This window comes from Mytilinidion resinicola (assembly GCF_010093595.1).
Source record: "Mytilinidion resinicola strain CBS 304.34 unplaced genomic scaffold BDZ99scaffold_22, whole genome shotgun sequence".
In the NCBI taxonomy this organism is placed as follows: Eukaryota; Fungi; Ascomycota; class Dothideomycetes; order Mytilinidiales; family Mytilinidiaceae; genus Mytilinidion; species Mytilinidion resinicola.
Genome location: NW_022985458.1, coordinates 416,274 through 440,223, shown reverse-complemented (window position 1 = coordinate 440,223; position 23,950 = coordinate 416,274). Strand labels below are relative to the sequence as shown.

Below are 23,950 nucleotides of genomic sequence, written 5' to 3'. Positions count from 1 at the left end.
TCTAATTTGTGTATACATCCTTTCTAATTTGTATAAATAAGTAAATCTAATTAGTGGAACAAAGTTATTACCGGCCGGAGCTAGGCTAAATATAGGGGGGGTGGTAGGAAAAGAAAAGGGGGGTAATGCGGAGAGAAATAGGGGGTAGTAATTAAGCTCGTCCTTAAGGTACTGGCAGTAATATAGTTAACAGCAAGCAACGCACCACTAGCGTACTGCGCGAGCGTAGCACGGTTGGCTATGGCGGCGCGTGGCCAATAGACGCCCGTCTGCTGTAACAGAACTGCAAACAATAGATAATGCGTGATAGTGCTTCTGCTCTAATTCGTCCACCTACTAGCGCTGTTATACTAGCGTCTCCTCCCAGGCTTCTAATTTTTCGGACGCTTCCGGCCAGTCTAATAATAAACCTCTTATATAAAACTATAGATTGGGAACCCTAGAGAGCTTGCATTCCTTACTTATATAGTACTATAATTGCCGAGCCGACTTTAACAGATAGATACTAAAGAATAGGACATACTATATATTTAAACTGCCGTCCTAAGTCTAGAAAGTCTTTTAATCGCAGACTCTATATAACTACCACCACCGCCACCGAATTCTATACATCCATTAAAAACAATCTTAAATTCGGGAATCCGCCGATATCCCCAGAACTTATGCTACATGCAATTTAAGTTCCATTTAGATAATATTTAACAGAAACTTAAACAGAATATAGATTCTACAGACAATCTAGACATCTATTAGTAGACACTTAACTTAGGATATAGCGATTTAAATAGTGTTTATAGCTACTACTACAGTAATTAGCCTTAAGGTATTTAAGTGCTTAGCGAGCCAACGGGCAAATGCTTTAATAGGAGCTCCTTAGAGTTTTAAAAGGAAGATATTTAGGCTTGCTCTTAGCATTAGGGGTATAATAGAGATTGTATTGCGGCTAGGATAGTAAGATGGGCTTTTAAGGAGGTTTAAGAGGAGAGATAAAATAGGTTATGCTTTGCTGGCGAAGGCACTCGCTTAGTCTCCTGTGTTTAGTTAATTATTCTTAATATCCGTTATACTTAGTAACTTTATATAAGATATTTCCTTCTAGATATTATTTGCAACTTTACTCTACTAGGTAAATTATAAGAAAGTGAGCTAGTTATATATAGGCCTTTTTTACCAGCAACTGGCGAAGCATCGAAAATTAAACGGTTAAATATAACGATAGCACTAAACCTATAAATTTTCGGCCAGATTCGATTATTGCTTTATTAATGAATTCGGATAAGTAATAGAACTAGTCTTCAGCGCACTGTTATATTATTACCTATTAAATTGCTCGCGTTATCCTATATTAGTAAAGCGATAGTCTATTATATATTAGCCACGATCTCTCTTAGAACCAAGAGGAGAAAATCCAACTTAATAGTGTTTATAACTAATACTTTTTACTTCCTTAATCTTCTACAGTTCTAAAACTCCAGGGGCTTTACACTATTACCCTCCTTTTTTGCCCAATTAAAATTCTTTAATCGCATTCTAGATAGCGAGGAATTTAGGGACTTTATTGCGCATTTTATAGGATACTTATTAGGGAAGAGTATAATTAACTTGGTTTTAGATTAGAGAATAATAGGAGGGTTAAGAACTCGAAATCTTGGGATCTTGCTAGAATTAGAGGTAAAGTTACGTCAAGCTTTCGATACTTATTAGACTTCGAAATTAGGCAAATACAGCAAGTAACGTAGTAATTATTTTAATATATATATGTGTCACGCTAGCGCTATAAGCAGGAGTTTAAGGGCTTAAGAAAGAGCGTTGATTAAGTGCTAGGTACAATACTATGTGGAGAATTAAGACATTGTGTAAAGAACAGGAAATTAGGAGCGCCGGCGAAGAAGATATACCGGCGGGACGTGTGTATGGCGCGAGCTTACGAGCTCCGTACGAGATCAGGTGACGAAGCCACGTAATAGGCGAATTATGGTAGGTAAGGTGTTGCGGGTAGTTACTATAACAGTACCCCCCCTTTAAACCTAAGTCTATTGGGCGTTAACGTTATATTATACGGATATATTAGGTGGTTTAGGTATATTAGGGTGCCGGCGGCAATAATTAGCGGCAGCTGTTGTATTCTTAAGTTCTAAGGCAGGCTCCCAGGATAACTTATTATAGCCAGTCTATTTAACAAGGTATTTGTGTCGCTTTCGGCGTTGGTTAAAGCGGAGGTCTTTAATGCGGTTAATATAGTACTCCGGTTCGCTATTAATTTTAATAGGTTTAGGAGAAGAGTTTTCTTGGCCAGGAAGGTAATCCGAGGACGGGGCGGCAGGCCGTAGGAGAGAGATGTGGAAGACAGGGTGGATTTTTATTATATTAGGCAGGCCCAATCAATAGGCGTATAGTAAAACTACTTGCGTAATTAGAAACTTTCCGAGGTTCTTCCAGTCGAGCTTCTTAGACTTTTGTTTTGTACGGATGTTCCGGGCGTCTAGCTAAACTTTATTGCCAACGCGGTAGGATAGTGTACCGGTGCGTTAACGGTTAGCGAACTCTTCTTGCATCGCCTGTGCCCAGGTTATCTCTTTACGGATAAACTGTTCGATATCGGTTATCTTATTAATTATTTAATTAGCCTTACAGGCTTATAGCGTTTAGTAAGCAGGGCGCTGTATTCCTATAGGGGGTTTAAAACCTATTTAAGGGTTTTGTCCTGTAATAGCAATAAACGGTGTTACTATAGTTAATTTAGATCTTATATTATTTACTTTAAATTAAGCTAATGGCAGCCAGGTTACCTAGTTATTTTGCTAGTAGTTTATATAAGCACGGAGGACTTATTCCAACGTAGAATTAGCTTTTTCCGTCTGGCCATCTATTTTAGGGTAAAAGCCTAATAATAGTCGGGCTTTAATTTATAGTTGTCTGCATAGTTTATCCTAAAACACGGAAATAAACTGCAATTCTTAATCGGAGACGCATATATTAGGAAGGCTGTAATATACCTAATATACCGGTAGAACAGGTTAGCAGTGGCTTAAGCTATAATTGTTTTATAAGGAATAATATATTAGTACTTGCTTAGGCGATCTACTATAACTATAATATTAGTATAGCCTTTAGATTTAGGTAGATCTATAATAAAATTAACGGAGATATCTTACTAGCAATATAGCGGAACTAGTAGTAGCTTTAGGAAGCTGTTATATTTTTCTTTTAAAGCCTTTATATAGTAATAGGTGTAATAATAGGCTATAAATCAACGGATTATCTTAAATATCTAGGGCTAGTAGTATTTTTTCTAGAGGATTTTAAAAGTTTTTCCGCGGCCTAGATAGCCGCCTATAGGTGAATTATATATATATTAAAGGAGCTTAATCTTTAATTTATTATAGTTAGGAATTGCAAGCAATTACAGTAGAATAGTTTACTATTACGGACTTTATATTTACTTAGGGTAATCTTCTTTAAATATTAGGTTCTAGATTATATTAGTTCTAGGACTTCTTATATAAATTTGTTATTAGGGTATTCTTCCTTAATAATTTCTTAAATTGTGAAATTAGTTTCTATAAGGTTTAATTTAGTAAACAACTTAGGGCGTAATAGAGTCTAATTTCAGGCGGCTTAGGCTTCTTTCTGCGCGGGTATATCCTGTATACAGCAGGTTAGGGTATCCGGCTTCTTTCTAAACTTGTTGGGTCGGTATATAATTATAAAGTTGAAATAAAACAGGTATTCTACCCAGCAGGCCTGTTAGTAGCTAAGCTATTTTATAGTAGCAAAGTACTGCAGGTTTTTATAGTTACTAAGGACCTGGATTAGAAGTATAGCACCTTCTAGTTCCGGGCGCTATTATTTAAAGCACCGGACGATTATAAGGAGTTCCTTATTATAAATCTTATAGTTATATTTAGCAGGGTTTAGCCGTTTAGAGAAGTAGGCTACAGGCTTTAGAACTCTACGCTTATCGGTCTATAATAGGATTCCGGTATTTATATAATTAGATAAGTTGGCTTTAACAGTTATTAGTAAATCCGGGTTAAAGTAGCGGAGAATTAGGGCAGTTATAAAAGCTATTTTAAAATATTTAAACGCTTTCTTGCAGGGTTTATTAAATTAGAATTGCACGCCCTTTTTTATAAGAGTAATAAGGGGTGCAGCTAAGCTAGAGAAGTTGTCGATAAATTATTAGTAGAAGTTGGCAAATTCTATAAAGGCTTATACGTCCTTTATATTATAAGGGGTCTTCTAGTTATAGATATTATTAATCTTATTCGGGTTTATACTAATTCTGTCGGTTAATATTATATACCCTAGGTAAGTAATACTGCTCTAGTAGAATTTGCATTTATTAATATTAAGTTGCAGTCCTGCATTTTCTAAGGCCTTAAGAACTAGTTTTATATAGTATTAGTGTTCCTTAAAGCTTTCGCTGTATATTAAGATATTATTAATATATATAGTGCAGAATATATCTAGGTATAGGCGGAGTATATTATTTATATAGTACTGGAATATACTAGGGGCGTTAGCTAGTCTAAAGGGCATAACTAGGTATTTAAATAGGCCGTATTATATCCGGAAGGCTGTTAGCTATTTATCTCCTTTCGCAATCTATAGGCGATTAAACGCCGAGATAATATTAAGCTTAGTATAATATTTAGCCTTACTAAGTTAGGCCAGCGTTTTTTAGATTAATAGAATTAGGTTACAGTTCTTAATTATTACTGTATTAAGTGCTTAGTAATTAATATAAAATTATAAGCCTTCTCCGGGTTTCTTAATAAAGATAATAGGAGAAGCGACAAGTAATAAGCTAGCACGGATAAATTCTTTTATAAGGTTATTATTAAGGTACTTTTAAAGCACCTTTAGTTTGTTCTAGAATATGCTATATAGCAGACTAAACCTATATTATTTTCCTTTTTCTAGGATAATTTTATAGTTGTATATATAGTATTTAGGCAGCTTATTAGCCTTTTAGTAGGAAAAGTTTTTTAAGAATAGGTAATACTCTATAGGGACCTTTATTACTAGGTTAGTATACTTTTTCTTAGCTAATACCTTATTAATATCGGCAATAGTAATAGCAAAGATTTTATAATTAGGTTATTAGGCTAATTAGGTTAATATCTCTGCTTTAAGTAGGTAGATATCTAGTTTAGCATCGGGCTCTATATTAGGTTTAGGTTTAGGTTTAGGTTTAGGTTTAGGTTTAGGTTTAGGTTTAGGTAGCTAGCGGTTTATTTTAGGAAGCTAGTAGTTATATTAGTGTTATATATATAGGCTTAACTATTGGGAATAAAAGCGTTTAGTTATTAAATAAGGTGCTTTATTAGAAGCTTTCTAATATAGGTTTTTATTATTATTATATTAGAATATATTAACAGGTTTACGCAAGCAATAAGCCTAGTAATAGGAGGAGCGGAAGAGCAGCCGTTAGTTATTATAATCGATTCTAACGCGGTGCTTATATAGCTATAGTTATCCTAGTATTAGGTTATATTTTCTAATCTCTAGTATATAGAAACTGTTACGGCTTAAATAGTAAAGCTTGCTGTATAGCGTAACACGTAATATTAGGACCCGGCGAAAGGCCTTATTATAAGGGCCTATGCGAGCCTTAGCAGGAGTATACCTGCTAACCGCCGCCCTGCCTTTTTATAGCTTCTTAAGCTATATCTTATTATTTAACCCGCCTGCCTGCTGTGTATTATAGAATACGTAGTAAATTTAGTTATTACTTCTACCTACCTGCCCGAGCTAGCTAGGGCAATCCTGCCGCCCGAGACTGTAATATTATATAGCTTTTTACCTACCTAGCTATCTACCTGCACCGCCGACCTAATATCCTACTTTTTTTTTTCTAGTCCTGCCGGACAGCGAATCCGCGTTCGCCGCCTATATTACTAACCACGTACACGAATAGTATAAGTACTGCCGCTAAATATACGAATATATTAATACCGCCTAGAAAAGCCTTACTAAAAACCACTAAGCTGCACTCCGTATATAAGCCCTAGAATTGGAAATTAAGGAATATAAATAACAGAGCGACTAACTAAAGGCATAATTATAAGCTGTCCGTAAATACTAGAAGAAAGAGATAAAGGAGCTTACGGATAAACTAGCTTTAGCCCTTGCTAAGAGATAGAAAGCAATTAATATAGCTACACCTACCGTCTGCACCGCCCTGCAAACCCTAATACTATAAGTACTAACTAAAGGAAATACAGCTAATATAGTATAAACGCCTCTATCTACTTCTAATATATCTACCACCCCTGCCCGGCTTTCTAAAAAACAACCTAACTCTAATAAGTTTACGGGTAACTAAAAGGACCTCCGCTGCTTCCTTTCTTAAATCTATAAGAAAATAACTATTAACTAAAACCGCTTTCCTAACCCCTAAAGCCGAATATTTTATATAAATAGTTATCTAAGTAGAAACCTATACGCCTAAGTTCTGCTGTATATTATAAAAGGAAACTGTTAACTACCCGATTTCGAAGCTATTTTAGAACTTTTAGAATAAGTATATAGAAACCCTAACTAAGTCCGCAACTTCTATACTAAACTATTCCGCCTCCGCCAGAATAATAAAGAATTTAGCATTTTTCTTACTAAATTCCAACGCCTAGCTTTAGAAAAAGAGCTCTCTAAAAAAGCTCTACTAACCTTTTTAGAAGAAGCTGTTAACCGCAAACTAAAGGGAATACTACTCTACTATAAACCCTCTAGTAGGAAGTACTATATATTTATAAAGTTTCTTTAAGACCTAGATAACTACTGCAAATAATATAAAGTATCTACTACTATAACCCTAAGAATATACGCTAATATAAATTAAACTTGTTAGGAAACACCCGTTCCTATAGGAACGTAAACTGCTATACCCTAGTTATTACTAAAAGCGTCCGGCGCTATAAAAATTATAGAAGTCTCCGAAGACCTAATAGATCTTTTAAGAGGTTGCTTAACTTAATATAAAAGGAAGGAATATTACTATTATAGATCTAAGAAATACTTTATCTATAACTGCCCTTAGCCTAATAAACGCTTTATCTACTCCTACTTTATTTATAAAAACGCGTCCTTCTAGAGCCCCTTACCGCCCTCTACTAAATATAGAACCTAGATACTACTAAAACCTATTTCTCCCCTGTTTTCTGCTTTAATAAAAGGATTAAGCCTAATATAGGTTGCAGCTAGGCTTATATACCGCGTACTATATAAGTATCCGCCGCTACTATCTAAGGAATAACTATTAAAAAGGAACAGGTTATAAAAGCTAATCTGTTAATTATACCTGCATATTTAGAATACTAGGGCTAGAGTATTCTAGTATATAGTATAATTAATAGTGGCTATAAAGGGAAAGCGCTAGTTAATAAAAACTAGGTAAAGTATTACTATATCCTAATAATTCCGCTTAAGTACCCTTTTTACCTAGAACTAGCCGATAGAGGCAATTCCGAAGCGGGTAAAGTAACCTATACTATTTAGGTTTAATTACGGATAAATAAATATTTAGAGACCGTTTAAATAGAGGTAACTAAACTAAGTTATTACCCGATTATTCTAGGAATTCTGTAGCTACGCCTGCATAATCCTATACCGGACTAGTCCCGTAATATGCTATAGTTTATAAGCTAGTACTATTATAAATACTGCAACGTGCTGTAAAAAGCAACGCGTGTATAAGGAATTGCTAATATTCTAAAAAAGAACCGCCCGGAGTACCTGCCGCCTGCACTAAAAAACCTAGAAAAGAAGAATATAGCACCTGTTTCCTTACGCGTATATAGCGCTTACCTATAAAGAGGAGATAAACTCTTTTCTATATTACTAGATAATATTAACTATATTCTATCTAAAAAAAAGGGCTTTAACCTGGACTGCCTGCCTAAAAAACTATAAAAGTTTACTAATATCTTTTCGCCTAAAAATACTAACTGCCTGCTACCGCACCGCCTGTATAACTATAAAATTAAGTTAGAAAAAGGAAAAACGCCCTTTTTTAAACCCTTATACCTAATATTCTATAATAAGCTAATAGCTCTAAAAAAATAGGTAGCAGATAATCTAAAGAAAGGATTTATCCGCCCTAGCTCTTTACCTGCCGCGTTACTTATATTATTTATAAAAAAGCCTAAAGAAGGCCTCCGCTTCTATATTAACTACCGAGCGCTAAATACTATAATAGTTAAGAACCGCTACCCGCTACTATTAATAAAGGAAACCTTAAGCAACCTAAAGGGGATAAAGTACTTTACAAAAATTAATATTATATCTGCCTTTAATAACCTATATATAAAAAAGGGTTAAAAATAGCTTACCGCGTTCCGAACCTAACTAGGACTATTTAAAACCTTAGTTTAGGCTTACTAGAGCCCCTGCAATATTCCAATAATTTATAAATAATACTTTATAAAAGTATCTTAACATTTTCTATACTGCCTACCTAGATAATATTCTAATTTATAGCCGGAACCGAACTAAACACCTGGAGTATATCCGTACTGTGCTAAAACTGCTATAAAAAGCAGGACTCTACGCAAAAATTAAGAAATATAAGTTCTTTACCAAAGAAATAATATTCCTAGGTATTATTATAGGAGCTAACGGCCTGTAAATAGACCTAGAGAAGATTAAAGCTATAATAGACTAGGAGATACTAACTTGCCTAACTAATATATAAGCTTTTATAGGATTTAGAAACTTCTACCGCCAATTTATTAAAGACTTTTTAAAGATTATTACTCCGCTAGTACGCCTAATAAAAAAGGGCGTTGCCTTTATATAGGATGCTGCCTATTAGAAAGCTTTTACTAAATTAAAAGAAGCCTTTACCTCTGCACCTATTCTAGTACTATTTAACTAGAATAAGCCTATTATTATAGAAATAAATATATCTAATTATATCTTAGCTGGCGTCTTATTATAGTACGGAAACGACGGAATCCTGCGCCCTATTATATTTTTCTTAAAAAGGCACTTAGTTATAGAATACAACTATAAGATATATAATAAGGAACTACTTACTATTATCTAATACTTTAAAAAATAGAAACTAGAGCTTAAAAGCGCCGTTTTACCTATTAAAGTTATTACTAACTACTATAATCTAGAGTACTTTATAACAACAAAACTACTAAACCGCCGCCAGGCCCGCTAGTCTAAATTCCTGTCCCGTTTTAACTTTAAAATCACGTATTAACCCGGAAAACTTAGGGTAAAGCCTAATTCTCTAACCAGAAGGTTAGAGAACCTGCCTAAGAAAGGAGATAAACGTCTCCGCTACTAGAGCTAGATAATTCTAAAGAAATTAAACTTTAAAAATAAAATAGAAAAGAAAACTATAAAAAAAGTAACCTTTAAAAATAAAGCTAAAATAATAGCTCTAGCACCCGTAAGGACCCGGTAAGAAGGCTTATTACTAACTTCTCTAGATAATGCCCTGTAAGATAAATAAAAAACTAAGGGAGATATAAAACTACTTTCTATAATTGCCGCCCTGCTAAAAACAGTATATAAAGAAAACTCTATCCTGCTATTAGTTCTAAAAGCCTTAGAAAAAAAACACCGCTATTATATAAAGCTTATATTAGCTAAATACCAGAAAAAAGGTAGATACCTATACTATTAGAACTGCCTATATATACCCGACTATAATAAACTAAAGGTAGAACTTCTGCGTATATACTATAGGAACGCTATTACCGGCTACTCTAGAAAATCTAAAATATACAGCCTAATAGCCTGTAGTTACTACTAGCCCGGAATACTACTTTATATAGACTATTAGGTTAGGAACTGCTAAATATATAAAAGAATTACTCTATTATAAAAAGCCTACTAAGGTATTCTAAAGCCACTGCCTATTCCTAAAAGAGCCTAGCGTAATATATTAATAGATTTTATTACGCACCTGCTATATAGCGGAAAGTATAATATAATTCTTATTATAGTAGACCGCCTAACTAAAATAAAATACTTTCTTACTTGTAAAGAAACCTGCAACGCGGAAGATATTATAAAACTTTTCCTAAAGAATATCTAGAAACTATACAGCCTGCCTGCCTCTATTATATCTAACTAAGGGCCCTAGTTTATAGCTAAATTCTAGAGACACCTAACTAGCCGCCTAAAAATTAACTGCCTACTATTAACTGTATACTACCCTAAAACTAATAGCTAAACCGAAAGAGCTAATACTGTTCTAGAACAGTACTTACGGGTATATATATCCTATTTATAGGATAACTAGGCTAAATAGCTGCCTTTAGCTAAACTGTTAATTAATACTATAAATTCTAAAAGCACCTATATCTCCCCCTTTTTTACAAACTATAGCTTCCACCTATATCTAGGTTTTAAGCCGGTTAAACTATTAACCCGCCCGCCTGCTAAAAATACTAAGCGCTTTACTAAGCGTATAGAAGAGATTCTAGAACATCTAAAGTCTAAACTTACTGCCTTCTATGCCCGATATAAAAATAATATAAACTGTAACTATTGCCCTGCTTATAACTATTAAGTTAACAACTTAGTATAGTTAAATACTAAGAATATTAAAACCTTTCGCCTCTAGAAGAAGCTAGATTAAAAGAATCTTAGACTATTCCGCGTAGAGAAGGTTTTTAGCCCTTACGCATACCGCCTAACCTTACCGGAGAGCATGCGCAACTATAACGTCTTCCACGTTAGTTTACTAAGACTTGCCGCGAATAATCCGCTGCCCGGCCAGCGTTAAGAACCACCGCCGCTAGTTGAAGTCGAAGGCTTAGAGGAGTAGGAAGTCGAGGAAGTTGTCGACTCTCGATAGGAGCGTCGCGGTTGTGGCCGCCCCCGCCTGAAGTACACGGTGAAGTGGACCGGATACAACGAAGTTACAGAAGAGCCCGCTGACTATCTGGAACATGCCGAGGAAGCTATCCGGTCGTTCTATCGCTGTTACCCTGAAAAGCCCGGTCCTTAGGCCTTAACAGAGTTCGGCCGTAAGAAGGGGAGTACTATCACGGCTTAAACGGTAAAGCTTGCTGCACAGCGTAACACGTGATGTTAGGACCCGGCGAGAGGCCTTGTTGCAAGGGCCTATGCGAGCCTTAGCAGGAGTATACCTGCCGACCGCCGCCCTGCCTTCTTATAGCTCCTTAAGCTACGTTTTGTTATTTAACCCGCCTGCCTGCCGTGCATTATAGAACACGTAGTGAATTCAGTTATTACTTCTACCTACCTGCCCGAGCTAGCTAGGGCAATCCTGCCGCCTAAGACCGTAATAGAGACGGATCGGTTCTATATAATTTAGGTGGCGGAGGGTTACGCGTATAGAGTGCATAATCTTTTCTTCTTTTAGTTATTTTCCGTTAAATCTAGTTAAGTATAAGATAATTAGTAGCAGGTTAAAATAAAGGTTCTATACACGCGCTAGAGATCTATAAATATAACCTATACTAGTAGCCCTGCTATTAATTAGGGCTCGGGCATCTAATTATATAGAACCTTACTACAGGGAAAATAGGGTAAAAATCTATTATTTCTAGGAATTAGCTATAGGTTCTTCGAATAGATTTATAGAAATCCGGGGTTAGAATAGTCCTAGGGGGCAACTTAGGCCCGGGACTAAGTTTTTAATAGCTTTTTTATATAGGACTAATATTTTCCTCTAGAATAACTAGAGCTAGAGAATAAGTTTATAAATATAGATAAATAGCGTGCAGGTAAGAACTAAGGCGGGCTTACGGCTTATATATATATGCGTGGACTTAAGGGCCTATCTAGGCTAGATAATTAGACTTATAGCAATAGTATAGAGCAGTTATAAGAGATATAGCTATACTTGCTATATTTATAGCAGAGGCCCTTTCGGCGGCGTTTTTTTTATTCGGCAGATCTAGCCGGGGTGTAGTCTAATACCTCGATTTCTATTATATTTAGGTCCTTTTAAGCAAAGGGTTAATAATAAAAGGGATAGTTAGCTAGTAGGTATTAGAGATTGTTATTATATGCAGAAATTAGGTTAGTATATTTATTTATATTATCCGGAATATAAATGCCGACTATAGCTCTATATAGCTCGTCTAATAATAAGCGTTAAAGTTAGGTTATTAAACCGATTTTGTTAAGGCCTGTATCAGCGGTAAAGTATTAGAATTTAGCAAAGTAAGAAATAAAGCTATATTTTCCTTATTTTAGCAAGTTAAGTTTACTTAGAGTAGTAAGTTCCTTATTAGGATTGCTGTATATAGCCTATAGAAATAATATAAATTATTCTACTATTTATATATCCCGATCTATTAAAAAATCTATTAGTATTAACGGGTTATACTCTAGACAAGAGTATATATATAGCAGGCGGGCTTGTTTAGTAGGGTATTAGTCTGCGTTTTCTTCTAGTTTATATTATAGTCTTCGGATAAAGCTAAGGAGCTCCTTTTAGCGGCTGTTAAATATTAGAGGGTTAATTAATTAGTCGGATTTCTAGGTAGGCGGGTTAGAATATATTAGGGAGGTATTAGAAAAGGGAAAAGGTATAACCTTAATAGTTAGGGTCTATATATAGTTTATAGGGGCGACAGGCTTTAAGCTATTATTTAATTTGTAAACAGTGTTCTCTATAGATTATTAGTTAGGCGTAGGCGGTATAGGGGGAGAGGATTAGGACCGGATCGTTAATATTTCCTTTTATAGCACTGCTATTTCTTCTATAAAGATAGATTATTAGCGCTATAGAGCTCTTATAAAGGTAGATTATTAGTTCTATAGGGCTTCTATAAATAAGAATTATACTATAGTAAGCTATTCCTTTATAGAAGAAACCAGCTCTATAAGTATAGTAGTTAGGTTATTTAGGGTTATTATAGTAGTAAAGGAATATAATATAATATTACGCTAGCGCTATAAGTAGGAGTTTAAGGGCTTAAGAAGGAGCGTTAATTAAGTGCTAGGTATAATACTACGTAGAGAATTAAGACATTGTGTAAAGAACAGGAAATTAGAAGCGCCGGCGAAGAAGATATACCGGCGGGACGTGCGTATAGCGCGAGCTTATAAGCTCCGTGCAAGATTAGGTAATAAAGCTATATAATAGGCGAATTATGGTGGGTAAGGTGTTGCGGGTAGTTACTGTAATAATATGCTTGACTTTAAAGCTTTCTATATTATGCAGAAATATATATAATATATATTATTAGATTTTAAACTAATTTAGAGTTAAAATGTTTTTAAAACTTAGAGAATTTTTTCCTAGATCCTTTTAGTACTTTATTTAGCCCCCTAAGGGCCTGCTAAGAGTTATAGCTAATATTTTTATACCTAGTTTTCTATAACTATAATCTATAATTTACTAGTAAGCTGCCGTTTGCTAGACTATAGTCTAAAATATTACAGTCTATTAAATAATTTCTAGTTTCTTCTAGCTACGATGTCTAAACTTATAATTATTTAGCGAGAAGTTATGCGTTAGTAGCGGCCTTTAGCTAGAAGGTTAGTAATTTAAAAGCTGCAAGGGAGTAGGTATAGAGTAAGCTAAAAATCTATTAGAGTGCGGATAAAGCGTTAGATAAGGTACTTTAGGTGCAAACCTTTATTAAAAATATTGCAAAGAAGAACTAAATAGTTAATAACTAGACTTAAATATACTTATAGTTAACTCGGACAAATACTTTATATTATAACTGCTAGCCTCCCCTTATAGCCATGCTCTTATACAACCCTGTTAATAGTTTCTAGTCTCTTAAGGCAATACCCTACTAATACAGCACAGTTACGGTTCTTAAAAGTGTGCAGAAGCGATTAATAATCTAAGGGAGGGGTAACCCTACTAGAACTTAAGAGCTAAAGTAAAATAAAAAAGTAAGCTAATTTGCATTTTAAGCTCTTTGTAGTATTATATTAAGATATAGAAACTCCTGTAATAATACTACCGAGAAAGCTAGACGCATATCTTATAAATATAAACTACTGTTATGCCACTCCTAATTACAACTTCGCTTTTTTAGCGAGCTCGGCCAACTTTACAGCTTCTCTTGTGCCTAGATCCAGCAGCACGTCCTTAGAGCCACCTTACTTTAGTTAGTACTCCCTTTTTAAAAGATAGAGGTTTAGATAGATAAATAACTGACCGGAATAATTAGCGTCGGCACCAGCCTCGTAATCTGCTTAATCCTCGCCCCCTGCCCCGTTTTCGTTAATCCCAGCCCGCCCATTAACTTCTAACACTTATCCGCCACATACTTACTCACAATCCCACCCTGCACCTTTAACAGCCCGGTTACGCCGCCTAGTCTTACGCTCGCTTTAGTATAGCTTAAATACTTAATCTTATAAATTAATTCCTTAATCTATGCCTATAGCCCCTCTACTTGCCTCGCTATATATGCAAACTTATGCCTTACAACTGGCTGTTCAATTAGCGTCTTCCCGAACGCTTCTCGCTTCCTGCACTAGTTTATCGCGTTGTGGAGACAAATGCGCGAGCTGCAGAGGGCTTGGAAGGCGATCCAGAGACGCTTGTGGTTAAAGTTTAATATTATTTGCTTGAAGCCTTGGCCTTCTTTACCGATAAGGAAAGATACGGGCACGAGCACGTCTTCAAATGTGATGTAGGTTGTGGCTGTCATGCCGCCAGCGCCGATCTCAATTTTTCGGGTCTTAATTCCTGGTAGACGAGGGATTAGGAGCATGGATAAACCGGCTGGACCTGGACCGCCGGTTCGGACTAGAGTTATAAAGTAGTCGGCGAATATGCTATTTGTAATCTAGTATAAGATGTCAGCTAGCGGTTCTTTTAGTAATAGGCTTGGTAACATATCTTCTTCTCTCCGTTAACAAGATAATGCTTCCCGTCTTTCGTTTTCTCTGCCGTTGTTGTAATGTTCTTAACATCTGATCCAGCAGAGGGCTCCGTAATAGCTAGACAAATCCTCTTCTTACCACTTAAGATTTAAGGGAGTACTTCGGCTTGTAATAAGGGAGATGCGTATTGCTTTAGTAGCGGTGCTCCAACAGTCTACATCTTGTCAGCCTCGAGCCCCTATGCTCTCGTTCTCCAAATTCGTAAGCGATCAGATCTTGTGCAGTACTTAAGTTGAGAGTTATACTAGTCTAATAAAGATGCTTACAATACTCGGCGCTCCTGCATACAGTTCGTCCCATAAGATAAAGTTATAAAAGCCATCCTATTCCTCCGGCTTAATACCTGCGGCGACTGGGAAATGCGACCATTCTTTTGGGATGCGGTTGCCGAATGCGATAGGGAGAACAAGCCTATCGCGGGCGAATTTCTCGTAGGTGTTAGATAGAATATTGCTTTTCTGCTCCTACTCCTCTATATAGTCGGTTATGTTCTAAATATAGTTTTAGTGTGGGGTAGATAAGAAGACGAGTAGAGGAACTACTTCTAATACCTATTTATAAACCCAGTCGTGGAGTTTAAAGTAGGACTCTGTGTAATATGGTAAGGGACGTCCAGAGTACCTGTAAATATTAGGTGCTGAAGTCCCCAGTATATAACAAGTTATAAAGAGATGTTGGTGTAGAGAATTCTTAAAGGTAAAAACTTAGGGCCGATATAAGAGGTAGGGGTAAATCTACTATGCCGGTTCTGCCTAAGGACTTGTGCTTCTAAACTGCTTTAACAATATATTAAAAAGATGAAACTTAACAGTGGAAACTTAATAAAATTCAGATAAGTATGTTATAATTGAGAGACAAGGTGGGAATAATAAGTTTGATGTTTTGGGAACATCGGCCGTCGTTGCCGAGGTGGAGGCTTGCGGCCCGCGGATGTTCGGCGTTGGTTGCGTTTAGCCTCAGTGCCACCTTTATTCCTACCTAGACAATACAACAACAACCTTTCTTAGTTCAATACAAACGAATCCATCTTCTTTGCTCCCGTCAACGCCTGCCCCCATAATGGCCACCGTGATCGTCTTCGGCCCAACAGGCAACAACGGCTCCGTCGCCGCCCAAACCGCCCACCAAAATGGCGCCAAAGTCTGGCTCGCCATGCGCGACCCTTCCAAAGCCATCCCAGGCCTGACCCCCGAGGCCGAGAAAGCCGGCAACTACTCGCGCGTCCAGGCCGACCTGAGCAAGCCCGACACCGTCGCCGCCGCCGTCAAGACCGCGGGCGCCACGCGCGCTTTCATTTACGTCGCCCAGGGCACGAAAGACTATATGAAGGGCACCGCCGAAGCGCTTAAAGCCGCCGGCGTTGAATTCGTCGTGCTGTTAAGCAGCTATACCATCGGGTACACTCCACACGCGGACGTGCAGCCGAGCGAGATTATCCCGTACGCGCATGCGCGGCTCGAGGTTACGTTGGATGAGGTTTACGGGCCAGATGGGTATGTGGCAGTGCGTCCCGGGGCGTTTGCTACGAATTTGTTGCGGCAAAAGGAGGGGATTCGCGCCGGTGAGGTGAAGATGTATGCGCCCGGGTTCAAGATTGACTGCATCACGCCCGTGGACATAGGCGGGGTGATCGGCACGATTTTGGCTGAGGGGCCGCCGCGGGATGGGCAGCGCAAGATCTTTTTGTATGGCCCTCAAATTCTGTCGCAGAAGCAGGGACTGGAGATTATTGGCGAGGTGCTAGGCAAGGGAATCAAGGTTACGGGCGTTGATGCGGAGGAAGCGTTGGCGCAGTACCTTGCTAAGGGTGCTCCCAAGCCAATGGCGGAGTATCTTATTAGGGCGTTGGGCGACACAGACCCGGAGTTGGAAGATGGTTCGTGGCTCGCGAATCACAAGGAGGGCATCGAGAATGTGAAGAAGTATACGGGGAAGCCTGCCACTGGGTTGCGGGTGTGGGTTAAGGCAAACTCGGAGCTCTTCAAGTGAGCCTGGGGACTTGAAGGGAGGGGGCGAAGGATCCTATGCAAAGCTGAGAGCACTAATTAAGAAGTATATTATAAGCAATCAATTTTAAGAACTTAAATAAAGGTTTCGGATTAAACGATATCCCTCTAGACTAGTAAAAGATAGAGAGTATACACGTCCTAGCAGGGTTCCAGGAAGCGACTAGAGGTACTAATATTATATTAGTAAGAGTTACTAAGTGTATAACACACTTAATAACGTATTCCATAAGCGAGCCGTCCACCCAAGCGAGCCGTCTACTTCATCACAAAAACGCGACGCGTCAACTTCCAACCACTATGCGTTGACAACACAACGTGCAATTAATACAAAATGAAGGTCGAATATGCATAGCTATCGCAGCAATCAATTAGCAGCAATTTAAAAGCGAATGGCGCGCTATTACGATATATAACGTACCCAGAAGCACACTTCAAGATCGACGCGCTGGAACGACCCCACAACGCGATTCTGAGCCTAATTCAAAGAAGCTTTCCAAGCTAGAGGAATTAGTTGTTGTTCAACATATACTCAACCTAGATTCGCGAGGATTTCCGCCCAACCTGCATGCTGTACAAGAAATGGCCAACAAATTGCTCGCCAAGCGCGCCGCTGGCCACGTTGGCAAGAACTGGCCAGAGAACTTTGTTAAGCAAACACCTAAGCTTAAAACACAATTTAATTAAAAGTATAATTGTTAGAGAGCTTTATACAAGGATCTAAAGGCAATTAGTAATTAGTTTAAGCTTATACGCAATATAAAAGCAAAGTATAGTATTCTAGATAAAAATATATATAACTTTAATAAAGCTGGCTTCTAAATAGGCGTTATCTTAACTAGCGTAGTTATAATAGGCTCTAAGCGGCGCAATTATCTAAAATTAATATAGCCAGGCGATTATAAATAGATAATAATAATCTAAGGAGTTAATACCTGTAGACAGGCTATCCCGCTATTTATTATCTTTTTAGGTAAGTACTACCTCTCTATATAGTATAAGGGTAATAATATACTACTAGACTAGGTTATAGCAGTAAGTAATAATAGCTAGACAATAAATAAGTTTAGTATTACCTAGCTATAGTATTTTAATAAGTATATAAAGAATCGCACTATAGGTATATATTAGCTGCTAATTATTAATAGCTATAAAAGCCACCGCTTACTTAAATTTAAAGAGATTTATAAGGAGAATAATATTATTACTTTCTATATACTAGCGCATTTATTACACCTACTACAGCCGCTTAATATTAGCTGCTTTATACTATTAAAAAAGGTATATAGGCGCTAAATTAAGGACTTAATATACTACTATATTAACTATATTATAAAGCTAAAGTTCTTACTAGTATTTAAAGCAGCCTTCTATAACTTAATTATAAAAAGTAATATTTGCGCAGATTTTTAAGGCGCAGGCCTTATACTACTTAATCTAGAGGCAGTACTTTTAAAGCTTAATATTCGGCTTTATATACTATTGCCTTCTGCTATAGTAAAGGCTTAATAGGAATTAAAAACACTAAGCAACGCTCTTAAGCTAGGCTCTTAATTAGCTTTAATTTATAATTATATTTAAAGGTATTAAAATAGCTTACCTATAGCAATTCTTAATGCGCTTAGCAGCCTTTCTAAAGGTGCTGCAATAATAATATATTAAGCTACGCTACTGCGTAATATAGTTGCCAGCCTTTAAAAGGCAAATAAAGCTGCTATAAAGTATAAAGCGCGCAAAAAGAAGTAGATTTAGAAAAAAGGAACTCTAATAATAGAAGCAGGCTTTTAAATAGCTGCTTAAAGGCTTAATAAGGACGCCTAAAGTAAAAGATAGTAAGGTAGAGCAGATTTTAGCGGGAGCGCGTGGTGCTATAAACGCTGCAGTAAGCTAGGGCATAATATTTATACGTGTAAAAATAATATAGAGGTTGCTGTAGATTAGGCTATAAGTTATATATAGTTAATATTTATTAGCGTTATAGAGCAATTAATATTTAAGGCCGGTTTTTATAATAAAGTAGATAGCTTACTTAGGTAGATAGCTTATTTATAGAATATATTAAGTGTTCTATAGAGTAGAATTAAGCTTATAAAGTAATAGGCACTAAAGTAGGCTATACTTACCTTTAGATAAGTATAAAAACCTTACCTCTAATATATTCTATAAGTAAGCTGTTTACCTAAGCAAGCCGTCTACTTTATTATAAAAACTAGTCTTAAATATTAATTACTCTATAACGCTAATAGATATTAACTATATACAACTTATAGCCTAATCTATAGCAACCTCTATATTATTTTTACACGTATAAATATTATACTCTAGCTTGCCGCAGTATCTATAGCGCCGCGCGCTCCCGCTAGAATCTGCCCCGCCTTACTGCCTTTTACTTTAGGCGTCCTTATTAAGCCTTTAAGCAGCTATTTAAAAGCCTACTTCTATTATTAAAGTTCCTTCTCTCTAAATCTACTTCTTTTTGCGCGCCTTATACTTTATAACGGCTTTATTTACCTTTTAAAGGCTGGCAACTATATTATATAGTAGTATAGCTTAATATATTATTATTATAGCACCTTTAAAAAGGCTGCTAAGTATATTAAGAATTGCTATAGGTAAGCTATTTTAATGCCTTTAAATATAATTATAAATTAAAGCTAATTAAGAGCCTAGCTTAAGAGCGTTGCTTAGTATTTTTAATTCCTATTAAGCCTCTACTATAGCAGGAGGCAATAGCGTATAAAGCTAAATATTAAGCTTTAAGAATACTGCCTCTAGATTAAGCGGTATAAGGCCTGCGCCTTAAAAGCCTGCGCAAATATTGCTCTTTATAATTAAGTTATAGAAGGCTGCTTTAAATACTGGCAAGAACTCTAGCTTTATAATATAGTTAATATAGTGGCGTATTAAGTCCTTAATTTAGCGCTTGTATACCTTTTTTAATAGCGTAAAGCAGCTAATATTAAGTAGCTATAGTAGGTGTAATAAATATACTAGTATATAGAGAGTAATAATATTATTCTTCTTATAAATCTCTTTAAATTTAAGTAAGCGGTGGCTCTTATAGCTATTAATAATTAGCAGCTAATATATATCTATAGTGTAATCCTTTATATACTTATTAAAATACTATAGCTAGGTAATACTAAGCTTATTTATTATCTAGCTATTATTGCTTATTGCTATAACCTAGTCTAGTAGTATATTATTGCCCTTATACTATATAGAGAGGTAGTACTTACCTAAAAAGATAATAAATAGCGGGATAGCCTATCTACAGGCATTAACTCCTTAGATTATTATTATCTATTTGTAATTGCCTGGCTATATTAATTTTAGATAATTGCGCCGCTTAGAGCCTATTATAACTATACTAGTTAAGATAACGTCTATTTAAAAGCTAGCTTTATTAAAGTTATATATATTTTTATTTAGAATGCTATACTTTGCTTTTATATTGCGTATAAGCTTAAACTAATTACTAATTGCCTTTAGATTCTTATATAAAGCTCTCTAACAATTATACTTTTAATTAAATTATATTTTAAGCTTAGGTGTTTACTTAATAAAGTTCTTTAGCTAGTTCTTGCTAATATAGCTGGCAGCGCGCTTAGCGAGCAATTTATTGGCCATCTCTTATATAGTATATAGGTTAGGCGGAAATTCTTGCAAATCTAGGTTAAGTATATATTAAACAATAACTAATTCCTTTAGCTTAGAAAGCTTCTTTAAATTAGGCTTAGAATCGCGTTATAGGGTTGTTCCAGCGCGTTAATTTTAAAGTATGCTTCTGGGTACGTTATATATTATAATAGCGCGCCGTTCGCTTTTAAATTGCTGCTAATTAATTGCTGTAATAGCTATATATATTTAATCTTTATTTTATATTAATTATATATTATATTGTTAACGCATAGTAGTTAAAAGTTAACGCGTCGCGTTTTTATAATAAAGTAGACGGCTCGCTTAGGTGGACGGCTTGCTTATAGAATATATTATATACTTTAGAAAAGAATAAACAATCTTCTATACTTAATTTAGCTCTACTTAATTTAATAGGGGCTAGTCCTTTATACTTTGCGCCTATAGATTTGTTTTAAGGTTTTATATAGTCTTTATAGCAGTTAAGGGGATAATTATTAGTGCCTTATATATTATAATATAAATGTTTTATAATAGGTTATATCGATGTCGAAGTTCGAGTCACGTGACCTTAGTGAGTCATGTGCTCGACCTCGCTTAGCGAGCCGCTCTGGATTTACTCCTAGAGTATCACGACGACGATGTATCGCACACGAGCACTAGATAAGCAGGCATCAGGAACGATCTAGATAGCTACGTATAGCTGTCATAATAGCTCAAGAGAATTGGCAAAGAGTCGGAGGCAGGCAGGATAGAGGCAGATCTATATACAGGATGTGGCGCACGCAAAGTTTGCTAGTGTGCTTGGCAGGCAGCTGTGCTCGCAGCATAGCGGTGTGTCGCGGTTAATACCGTGACATGGAGCTTCCTTTGGAATCCTTCCTTTCGGCTCCTTAGTTTAGAATCGTCGAATAGAACTTCCCTATTAGGAGCTTTTGCCCTTTAGATCTTCTAGTTATGACAGTTATTTAATTAAAAAGTTAATATAAGGTTCTTATTTCTCTAATAAATTCTAAGTAATATCTTCGCGAGATTATAATTAATTATAATTAAAAATTCTAGTGAATATATTCTGATTTAATTAATATTATAATCTTAGATAATCTATTTTAAGGGATTTCTTTAGACGGTTATTGTTTTATTACATAATTATATAACTGAAATTATATATATTTAGGTGTGATTCGTAGGGGTGCTGACATAATCGCTTAGAATTCTGACAACCCCTGTTGCATAGGCCACTGAGTAAGCTTTATCCGACACCAAGTATACTTGAACTTATTTGCCCTTATATATCGACTTTATAAAATTGTTGTCGTGCCTAGGTGATACGTAGCTCCTGGCGATTAAAGTCTTATTGGTCATTGAATGCACTTGGGAAGCTCGACATCCTAACCACGATGTCGACTTCCATCTCAACCTAGGGATAGGGCTGACGTGACTTGCTTAAGTTAAAGTCTCGCCAAATAGGAATTAAGTTAATTAAGCACCTTTGTTCTGTCTTCCAATATGTTTAAGTCAGTATTCGTCCTCTTTTTTCTGGCGGTGGCTCTGCCAATATACTACCGACTACGCTTCCACCCCTTTGCTTATGTGCCGGGGCCGCTACTTGCTGCTATTTCGTCCCTCTTTCTTTATGCTATATGCTATCTTGGCATCAAGGGCAGCGTGATACGCGGATATCATGAGAAGTACAAGACCAAGGTCATTCGTATAGGCCCCAATGCCATTTCAGTGGCCGACAGCAATGCCGTTCGGGATATCTACGTGGCTGGCGGTGGATTCCTTAAGGATGCCCGGTATAAGAACTTCAACCTCGGGCCGGTGGTGTCAATGTTCTCCTCCATCGACACAGCCTACCGCGATATGAGAGCGAAGGCAGTTGCGCCGCTATTCTCGCCTGCACGGCTGCGAGAAGAAAGCAGCGCCCAAGGCTCTATTGGACGACACGTAGCGGACTTTTTGAGCCAGCTCTGCGCATTTCGGCAAGCGAAGATTAAGACCGATATTTTGGATCTCTGTGCAAAGCTCTCTATCGATGTAGTGTCGGACTACGTGCTAGGTCAACAATTTGGTGGATTGACTGAGCACGCATATCTGGGCCTAGCTGAACGCCAAACTTCAGATGCAAAACTCAGCGCCAACGGGTTTATACACGCCATCGTGGGATTTTCTCGCTTCTCGTTACTCCCCAACCCTCTTTTCAAACTCCTCTACTTTGTCTCCCAGAAGATTAGCTACAGTGACAAAGTGGACAAGTTATTTGGGAGGATCCAGGAGTTCATAGGCCAAGTTATAAAGCACACGAAGGGAGGCAAGACAACTAAGTCCTACCAGGATCGTCTCCTCGCAGCAGGCATATCTTTCTCAGAGACCACAATGCAAAGCGAAGCCATCCTGTTTGCCGGCGGCGATTCCACCGCCGTCATGCTGGCCACGATTCTCTTCCACCTGACTCAGAACAAAGAGGCCCGCGCCCGTCTCCTGCACGACATCCGCGCCGCACCGCCCACAGCAGACGACAACAGAAAGCCCGACATCCCCTTTCTGCGCGCGTGCGTCAAGGAAGGGCTGCGCCTGGGAATGGCGAATCCTACAAGACTAACGCGAGTTGTGCCGCCTGGCAAAAACCTGACCATCGACGGCATCTCCACCACGACCCTGCCATCTTCCCCGACCCTTTTGTCTTCCGGCCGGAGCGGTGGATCGACGACGAAATGAACTGCGATCTGTACCGTCCGCACATGGAAAGAAGCTTGATTGCTTTCGGGGCGGGTCTGCGTGCTTGTCTGGGCAAGAACCTGGCCATGCAACAGCTGTTGGAGACAGTGGCAGCGGTCGTCGATAGTAAAGTGTTGGAGGGAGCTCGGACGAGTGAAGAACGGATAGAGGTTATTCAGTGGTTTAATAGTGATATCAAGGGTCACCACATCGACATAGAGTGGTGATACATCCGTGATTCCAAGTATTTAGCTAAATCAAAGTCGTGATAAAACGTTTGGCTTTGCATGACTTTGCGCTATACACCCTGTCACGACCCAACAAGACCACTGCATATTTTACATCCACTCAGACGATGAATTCGACCTGCTTTACGATGTCGACTCTATAAGCCACTTCAGCGATAGCCTAAGCCTCAGCGACAAGGCTTAATCCCATCCCGCCGGCCAAGATCGAACCCACTGCTAGATTACAGAGACCCACCGGCCCTTATAAGATACCGGTTATGCCATACACCACTTATTAGGACAATATGGCTACTGTAACAAAACAACTTAATACTTACTTAATCCAAGACCACACTGCTAATGCTACAGCTCCTGGGTTTTAACGCAGCTCGGGCAGCACCAAGAGCCGGGGAAATATGGTGAACGATGGCTTGCAGTACGCATTCCGGTATTAATAGCCCAAGATTCGTGTAAAGAGTTCACTGCCTACTCTCCTGCAAATCG

At 37.4% G+C, this 23,950-nt stretch overlaps 2 protein-coding genes across 2 annotated transcripts; both read left to right on the top strand.

The window, feature by feature from the left end:
• Positions 1-15,836: 15,836 nt before the first annotated feature.
• BDZ99DRAFT_467483 (putative NAD(P)H azoreductase) lies at positions 15,837-16,906 on the top strand. Its single transcript, XM_033721028.1, has one exon. The coding sequence runs from the start codon at positions 15,913-15,915 to the stop codon at positions 16,840-16,842; it is 930 nt and encodes a 309-aa protein (XP_033571416.1). The 5' UTR covers positions 15,837-15,912; the 3' UTR covers positions 16,843-16,906.
• A 5,101-nt stretch (positions 16,907-22,007) lies between these two features.
• BDZ99DRAFT_545128 (cytochrome P450) lies at positions 22,008-23,446 on the top strand (the record flags this gene model as incomplete). The annotated part of the gene is made up of 2 exons (XM_033726831.1): positions 22,008-23,182; positions 23,254-23,446. The coding sequence occupies 2 exons, from the start codon at positions 22,008-22,010 to the stop codon at positions 23,444-23,446; spliced, it is 1,368 nt and encodes a 455-aa protein (XP_033571415.1).
• Between the last annotated feature and the right edge of the window lie 504 nt (positions 23,447-23,950).